The 9,314-nt window shown below is 36.4% G+C and overlaps 1 protein-coding gene across 1 annotated transcript in view; it reads right to left on the bottom strand.

Annotated features, from left to right (window-relative positions):
* Positions 1-1,021: 1,021 nt before the first annotated feature.
* The window catches only part of SRI (sorcin), an 8,713-nt gene continuing 420 nt past the window's right edge, over positions 1,022-9,314 (bottom strand). Inside the window, exons 2-8 of the mRNA XM_026843587.1 lie at positions 8,159-8,242; positions 4,937-5,006; positions 4,141-4,184; positions 2,988-3,135; positions 2,721-2,834; positions 1,941-1,999; positions 1,022-1,313 (exon numbers count right to left, since the gene is read on the bottom strand). Of these exons, the coding sequence (XP_026699388.1) occupies positions 1,287-1,313; positions 1,941-1,999; positions 2,721-2,834; positions 2,988-3,135; positions 4,141-4,184; positions 4,937-5,006; positions 8,159-8,242 (546 nt within the window). The 3' untranslated portion in view covers positions 1,022-1,286. The remainder of the gene's footprint in view (positions 1,314-1,940; positions 2,000-2,720; positions 2,835-2,987; positions 3,136-4,140; positions 4,185-4,936; positions 5,007-8,158; positions 8,243-9,314) is intronic.

The raw sequence follows: 9,314 nt of genomic DNA, 5'->3' as shown, positions 1-9,314 counted from the left end.
CTATAGTTTTGCTTTCATTCCTTAGTACAAAGGTTCCTCCCCAAAAGTGCTCAAAACCATTAATATAAGAAATATACTCCTCTTACCGTTCTTTGCATTTACAAGGCTAGCAAAAGAATCTACCTATCACTGCTCCGTGGTAGGTAGAAGTGACCAAAATTAACAAAAGTTTCATTAACTTATTTCATTGGAAAAAAGTTTGAACTACCTCTAGACAGTTGTGCTGCTCCCTCTTCCCATACAATGTCAACCTTCTCAAAAAAAAACCAAACAACAAAACCACAAAAAAATCCCACCAAACAAAACTTTTTTTCCCTGAAAGATCTCAGGCAAAAAAGTCTTGCCCCTCTGTATCTGCTTTCAAGTAAATTCTACAGCATTGGTAATTACTGCCGTGATCTGAAATAGTAACCTAGCAAGAATTTTTCTCAGTGGGTTTTGCCCCTTGTATGTCAAATAGTGTATAGAGGCAGGAAGGCTACTTCTTAGGGTTTAAAGTGGAGGAGACGGTAGAAACATCAATTTCCATGCAACTGAGGTCTGGCAGCTTAGAAGTCTGTTATTAAAGGAAAAGTTAATGTATAAATTGACACAGCGTAGTTTTTGTATGTTTAAAAACGTTTTATATAGTGACACAAAACAAGAGCAAGAATCTTACTGGAACAAAAGCCCCCTGTACAAGAGCACACTGCTAGAATAGTTCTCTGCTATGTTTTGTCGAATCCCTGCTAAGAGAAGTTCTAACAGGCAGTCTTACACTCACTGTATGGTGTCACAGAATTAATCTTGAATATTACTAGCTGTCAAAATAAGCAACTCAAACTTACTCATTTACTAACAGATCAGTGTAAAATGACCACTCCAAAAGCTCTTTCAGTTTGTACATCTGTCATATGCTGTCAAAGACAAAAGAATATATATCATCTTATGTCATACACATGATACTGTTTAAGATAGAAAAAGGTAAGTTGCACATCAGGAACTGGTTTTAGTGAATCACAGGAAAAAAGTAATCATTACAGAAGAACTTAGTAAGTTATATATTGTAAATTGCAAGTTTATGAAAATAAAAACATCTTTAATATCACAGATTGGAAGTTAAAGACAACAGTACAAGAGTAGTTTATATTCATTGCCAAAATGAAAAAAGTGTGAGTTTGTAAAGTGATACCTTCATAAAATATGCAATTTCCAATACTGAGATACACAATCACTGGAAGATTTGGCAAAGCAAAACACAAACTGGAATGTTAATTGTGATCATCCACAGCTTGCTTCCTTTTGATTCAGATGCTCATAACACACTGTATGAACTGAAAATAGAATAACCATTTATTAGATGAATGGTAGAGAACAAGTTTTCATTTTTTCTCCTAACATGCCCATTATCACTACCCTTTTCTGTAAACAAATTCAGTCCATGAACAACAAAACTTTGAAACTAAATATGAAAATTAGCTAATAGTTAGGCAAAACAAAACATCTCCTTCATAATAACAACAAAAAAACCCCAGGAATACTTGAATCTAGTGTTCTCCTTTTCCCGCACAGATGCCGCCAAGAAGACAAGACCTGACTGAATGCAATTTCTGTCTGTCCTCACCATACCTCCCCCAGCCTTTTCTGGGAAAAATGGCTACCAAACCTTAAAACAAAAAAGAATGAAAAGTTACAGAGAGTGATGTTAGCAAGCAACGTAGCTTCTTATAATTTCTTGAACCATGCTGGTAAGAAGTCCAGACAAAAATGCACAACAACGTTTTAGAGAACTCTAAATATGTGAGTAAATACTCAAGAAAACCCAGAACCTCTGTGCTCTCAGATAACACCATAATCCAGGGAAGACAAGCACAAACTCAATTCATTATGTGTGTCTTCAGTTTTAAGTTTTCCTTTAGTTTTACCCTGTAATTTTAACTGATTCTTTAAAGTTCACTTACATCATCATAGTGGAAGTTCACAAAACCTTGCTGAGATGTATCCCTTCTTCTAAAGCATTCTGCAAAAATGCATTAAGAAAATAAAACAGGAACCAGGTAAGAAGAATTACAGTTAATTTTTTTAAATGCATTGTACTTTCAAAAAAATTCTGCAGGCCACATAAATGAGAACTCATGAAGAACACTGCAATTCATTCCAAGACTTATTTTAAGAGCCTCTTTAACCACGTAACAAGTAATAGGACAAGAGGTAATGGCCCCGAATTACACCAGGGAAGGTTTAGACTAGATATTAGGAAGCATTTCTTTACAGAATGGGTTGTTAGGCGTTGGAATGGGCTGCCCAGGGAGGTGGTGGAGTCCCCATCCCTGGAGGTGTTTAAGAGTCAGGTCGACACAGCGCTGAGGGATATGGTGTAGTTGGGAACTGTCAGTGTTAGGTTAATGGTTGGACTGGATGATCTTCAAGGTCCTTTCTAACCTAGTTGATTTGGTTCTTAATTTTCATATTTATCATATACAATCCCTTATGTTCTGCTTCCCAATTTTGGTAACATCTCTTCTAGTCTCTGGAACAAACCCTGCATCAGTTTTAAGTCCATTTTTTTAATGGGGATTTACAAAATCATAATCTATAATCGTTCCAGTTTTGCCTGTAAACTCTACTGAAAGAAACTCATTTTGTGGTATGTAAAAGTTGAACTTGAAGTGAGTAATCAGATTTTGTTAAATAACAATCTGTTATGGGGAAGATAGCAACAAGGGTTTAATCCAACATACCAGTGAGAGCTCTGAGTTTAACACAGCAGGCAATATAATCATCAAATGTAATCTTTCCTTGAGTGCTGTATCGCCTTGTAATTGCAGTCACTGCCTGTGGGCTCAGTCTAAACCCTATTTGAAAATAAAAAGTCTATATTCAGAAGACAGGCAAGTTAACAGAATCCAACACATTTTTAATTGGGAATATCATGTGTCAGTTACTGCAGAATGGTAACGGGAAATGGGATAAGTCAGTCTCAGAAGCAATAACATTTCACAACTTACCCATGTTCATCAAGGCCTTCTCCAGTTCTTGACGATCTACTGTACCACTGCTATCGTTGTCAAAACTTAGAAAGTGTTGCTTCCAGCCATTGACCACAGCCCAGAGTTCTTTAAACTCATTAAATCCCAGTGTGCCAGACATATCCCTCTGAATCCAAAGCTAAGAAAAATGTTTCTTAACTTAAAAAAATGTTAAAAAGCTCTCTTCAATGGAAATTTACATTTTTATCATCTCTAGTTAAAAACTCTTTCTTGAAGGTCAATATTAACAATATTTTACTATTATTTTTTTTGGTAGAAAACTAACTAGAGCATCCCACAGCACAGAGATAATACTACCGACCCAACCCAAAGGTCGGAGAGCTTGGTCTCCCCACTTCTTCTCAGTGAAACCTATTTGCTCTTTGTGAATTTAACAGTGCACACACTTCTCTTTTACCTGCTACAATGTAATTGTTACCAATAAAATACATATCCAAAATAAAAATAGATGGCAAATTAAAAATTACTTTGTTAGAATAATATCAGTTCTTTTGCATTCCAAGTGGTTTGTTCAAGGTGAGCTAATGGTCCTCCCAATTTCATTTCTGCTTTTTTATTTTTGAACAGCAAAACATTTGAATGTGAAAATTTAAATTTTGACTGAAAAACTCCAAAGATTCCAACCTTGCACAGTATACCTAAGTCTTCCATAGGTTCTACTGCTGAAGGCCATACACCATCCCATTAGATACTCAAACGTGGTTCATTCAAGGGACAGGATTTAGGGGGACTTAGACTGTATTCAAGCTCTGTAGTACAGATGTTTAATTCATTAGGAAGGATTAGAATATGGTCCAAGTTGAAAAGCACAACGAGAATTTGCACAAAACTCTGTTCTGGGCTGCCAGACCTGACTCTTTCACGCATTTGATGGAGAAACAGTCCCCTAGGCTTAAAGGGATACCACTTGCTGTAAGAAGATCAGTCACCAAGAGCCTAATTTATTAGAATTATTATTTCATCCTGTAAAATGAGTAAGAGTTCCCCAGTCATAATACTTGACACGTAAGGGCTGAATGGGAATTACAAAGAATTTTCCACCAAATTTTTGGCACCCTCTCATCTTTGCTTACGTAACACAAAAATTTTTACATTTCATCATAAAGGATACATCCAGCATTGAGATCATGAGTCTGCAAGTCTCTAAGTTGAAAGCTGTTTTAATTAGAAAAAGGAAACGTAAATTAGAATGATTTCCAGTTTTAAATGTAAAATTTTGAATTGCTTTTTATTATGCACTGATAATTTATTATAATGTATAAAATAATACATAACTGTTTCCACTGTATACAGTCATACCATATTTTGATCCAAATGAGAGCCTTTAACCATTACTCATTAGAAAAACTGACAGCAGACAATCTGGAGGCATTTCAATTTGTGTTTAAAATTAATTTGCTCTTATCTCCATCCATAAAGGTTTTGGTTTTCAGTCAAAGTGGTCATTTGTATTTCAACGTTGACACCACTTGAGCAAGCCAGTTTTATTCATAGAAGCTTGAGTTTGAACACTAGGTATCCCAACAGAGGAGTCCTGCCACAGAAATTTTTGGTCAATATCAAAGCTCAATTTAAAAACACCTTTTTAAAGCAATTTAAAACACCCATCAAAGCAAAATACCTTTTTAAGAATTGGCTGTCCATTACAAAACAAAACCTTTCAATTCCACAGCTCAGCAGTGGGGAACTAGGGAGGCTGAGAAGGTAAGTCCTATAGGCACAGAACTGAATATAGAGAATTTACGCTTCAGAGCAGTCCATATGCAAAGAAATTCCATTTACCATGCAAATAAAAAAAAAACACCTCAGCAGAAAGCACAACTATAAGCATTTTCTCGTAGATGGCAGAAGAATTAGTATGCTTTAGGATTGGGGGATTTTGTGGTTTATTTAAATCATTAACTTACGTTTATATGCTCCTGCAATCCCTGACTGGGTGAGACATCTCTGTAGCTCATCAGCATCTATTTGTCCATCCTTTCGATAACAGAAGATGTATCAGCTATTGTTTTAATTACCTCTCCCAGGCTGGTTATTCCCAGTACCCACTCCCTTTTCAGTGGCATTAGTTACCCTTTCAAAAAACAACTGATTACCTGTCTGCTATATGACCGAAACTGCCTTTTATAACTCGTATCTGTAATAATGTTTCTTTATTGGTGGTATTTCTGCAACATGCATTAGCTTTCTCATCAGCGATGTACTAAAGAACGAACAGGATTGGCAGGTTTGCTCTAAACTTAACTTTTAAAAAAACCAACACAACCAAACCCACAACAGATTATGGTAGCATATACTTGTAAATCAGCTGCATAGAAACCAACACAAAATTCTGAAGAGAAAGACAGCTTTCCTTAAAGTACTAATTTCAGCTTAGTGGATATTGTAGTCATTTTAGATTATGTTTATGATCTCACTGCTACAGCAGGAAATCTGGAAGCCAGATCATACATACCCGCTTCTCAAGCCAGCATTAAGACTTACAAATCTAAAAAACCCCCTGGGTTTTGTGGGAATAGTAAGTTGTTAGCAGAAAAAACAAAACCAGAAATCGGAGAACTTTGAAAGAAAAACAAAGGAAACCCAGAAGAGATACCTATCTGTATGGTTTGAAAAATGACTCATTTCCAACACATCCTGCTCAGGGCCAAACAGAGAAAACAACTGCCAATTCATGGAAAGCAATGAGCTGTCAAAAATGGAGCTGGAATTCGAGGTCACGTTCCTCACACACCCAACATAAAGCTGGGTTCACAAAGAGCTAAATATCATTTAACCTCATTCAAGGAAGGAGCATTGTATCTGTAGATTTAAAAAAATATGTGACTTTTGTAAAGCATTAAATAGTGAAAAGAGAGTTGCTTTAAATTTGAAACAAATTTATTTGCCTCAGCATTTTCCTAAAATTTTTAAATGCAGTAAGCATTTTTTCTTTTTTTTTTCTTTTTTTTTCTCAAGAACAGAGATATGCTACTAAATGACATGGTGGGAATGGCACAGCCAGGTAACTTCAGAAATGAAGTATCCTTATTTATAGGACAAATAGTAGTTAATACGTTAAATAATGTTTGACAAGGTCTGAAAACAAAGCAACAATGTTTGGATTCTATGTAAAATTAATAGCATCTAAACCCAAAACTGCTTCCAATCTACTCCATCAGTCTAACTATACAGATATATTTTAAAATTTAAATTCACAAGAAAACTAAAAGATTTGCAATAGCCATGTATATTAAGCAGCAAATTTCTTCAAACCCCTTGTGCCTCCTGAAACCAAGGCAGGATCTACATAACTTTAAAAGCACCATTTGTAATCATGATTAACACTACCAAAAATATGCTCAGCTTTTTTTTTTTTTCCCTTGAAGTAGAACTCAAGCAGTTTAAGTAGACAAAGCATAGGTGCTTTTCAAACAGACTTAAAACTATTACTTCCTACAAAGACAGACTCAATTAACATAATAAAGATTTTAAACAATACTTTTGACTTTCTTCTGTAAACAAAGGAAACTAATTCCTCAAATCTAAGTCAGGATCTCAGTTGTAAACTACTTCATAGAAAGCTCCAAGATTGCTTATATATTATGTTGGCATAAAACCAACATTGAAAGCAGCAAACCATGTCCAAAAACTTTATTAATTCTACAATAAGTATTTACTGAAAACTGCTAGATGTGTTACAGACTTGCACGGAACTGGTAATTTAGCTGTTCCATTTCACTGTCTCCTTACAGGGGTTTTACCTCTGCACAGCCACTAGTCTCTGAAACTGACTTCCAGTTCTAAGGATAGCATTTCAAAAGCTACCCATTTTATTTCAATAAGGAATGATTTCTACAAATAGAAAGTATTAAGCACCCTTAAATGCTACTTAATCACACCCCTCAGCTCACTTTCAGTAACCATGCCTTGAGAAGCCTGGGGACAGTCTATGCCATGCTGAAGTCCAGCTCCTGCCATCTCCTCTCCACAGTGCTGGATGCTGTTCGCTGTTACTTCCCTAGCTCTTTAGTAAGCTTTAATGAGCTTACTCATTCTTCCAGCCTCAGTTACTGGCTCCACTGCTGATTCCTGGTGTACATCCAAGTGGCACCTGGATGCAGAGGCATCTCAGCTGGCAGACAAGTTGTCGGCATGTTCAGCAGAATTTAGCTTGGGCTCCCTGCCTCACACTGTGTGTAGGTTATTCCAGTATTCTATTCTCCTTTACTACAAAAATACACCGTCTACGTATTTTCATAAGTAATGTTAAAGAAATAATATACAGACCCTAAGATGCATTATTAATTCAAAAGAATAGCACAGTGAACAAAACACGAATTACAGTCTTAAACTAGGAATTTAATCATCAGCTAATATTGCTGAATTCAAATTTTCATGTTGTGGTTACATCTACCTGTGGAGCAGAGCTTTAGATCTGCACACACCCTAGAAGTGTGCAATAAGTAGCTACACATATGGCCAGCAAAGACAGAACTTCAGCTCAGCAGTTCAAGAACTACTTATTTCTAGTAACATCCATAATCATACAAAACCAACATATGCCACAAAACTACAGTAAAGAGATCAAAAATGCAGTGCAGAATGACAAGGAAGAAAAAAGAAAGGCCTAAATCAACTGTGAATGCCTTTTCCTCTGACAGAACAATCACTCTGTCCTACCAGAAAACCCAAATATTGGCACAACTGCTTTCCCAACTGTGAGTCTATTAAGTCCATTAAGATCATGTAGCCATCTCTCTCTTATTAGCACTTCTCGCTCTTAGCCAGGCCATCTCCACAGCCCATGCTTCTCATTGTTTCCTGCTTTTTTCTCCCAAAGCTGACAGCATTCCCCAACCCAAATGTGAGGCACAATTCGGTTACAACATTCAATGTAACTATACAGTCCCTGTGTATACTATCTATTACAAACCGTATCGTTGTTGTGTGTATAGCTACACGGTATATCTGTACAGCTATATATAGCAAATATGCTAAGTAAAACCATTCTGCTGTTGTTTTTTTTTTTAAACTTAAGAAGTTTCCTCACTGCTAATATTATGCATTCCTCTTTCAAAAAGCTAATATAGAAATTATTCCCCATAAATAAAAAATTCCAAGAAATAAGTAACATTTTATAAGTTTACCTGCCCTGCTACTGCAGCAAAATAAGCATACAAAGGATCCTGAGCTTGTTCAGGGAATGCTGGTCCTCCCGGAGCTCCTCCATACTTTAGAAATCAAGAAGAAAATTAATTTAAAATCAATGATTCAGTTAACTGTTAAGAAACTGCAGTGTTTGTACTTAAGAATCAACTTGTGGTTTTAGAAACACACCATACAAAAAAGTCAAACCAACTGAAAAAATAAATTCCTTAAAAAAAAATTCCAACAAAACCACTGAAGACACAATCTTGGTATTGACATACTCATTTAATTATAATTTAAGCAACCACTGTAAAATCTTGCACAGGAGCAATCCACTGATATCTAGATACAGTAGTGGTGAATCTCTTCAAGGCTGAATTTTAATCTACTACTAACAGAAAAAGGAGTACTGAAGGTAAGACTACTGAAGGGAAGCTGCTACAAGTATACTTGAAATTGCTAATGTACAGGGACCTGTAAAATAAGACATTTACTTTTAACATTAGACATCACTTGTGCTTTACTAGCTTTTATTTTTCCTGCATTTTTCCTGTATTTTACGGTAATGTGTATAATTTCATTTATACTTTTTCCTAACTACCCTCTGTAGTCACTACCCACTTATGTTTTGAAACCTTTTTTTTTTTTGAAACCTACTTGTGGTAGAGCGATTCCCAATGCTGCCCAGCGCTGCGAATAAAGAATACCTGCTCAACAGTTATACTCAATTCTGACTGTTGAGTGAAGCTCTTGGTTTCAACTACTAAGGCTGCGCAGATTTTTCTTTCCACTTCAAAAAAGTTGAGTAAGACGGATATTTAGGGAAAATACTTAGAAGAATAAGCATGAAAATTTTTAAATAAATAGGTTCTTAAATGAAAATCACTGAATGACAAAAAATAATCCTGCTTGACTGAGCTGAACGGGGTCTGTGTAACGGGGTCTATTCCCATCTTTCGCCAAGACAATACACTTGTCTGGAGATGGCCAGTGGGATGAGGTGTACTGTACCTCGTTATCAGCCCCATGAAGCGAAGACAACTTTACACAAACAATCAGACACAAGACCTCGCTCGGGGACCGACACCCCAGAAGCGACTTCGGCCCAGCGGCAGCGCCTGCCGGGCAGCGGCCCCCTCGCCACTGCCTCCTCCC

Source organism: Athene cunicularia (genome assembly GCF_003259725.1).
Source record: "Athene cunicularia isolate RWA chromosome 2 unlocalized genomic scaffold, athCun1 chr2_part1, whole genome shotgun sequence".
In the NCBI taxonomy this organism is placed as follows: Eukaryota; Metazoa; Chordata; class Aves; order Strigiformes; family Strigidae; genus Athene; species Athene cunicularia.
This window is presented reverse-complemented; position numbering and strand designations above follow the sequence as displayed.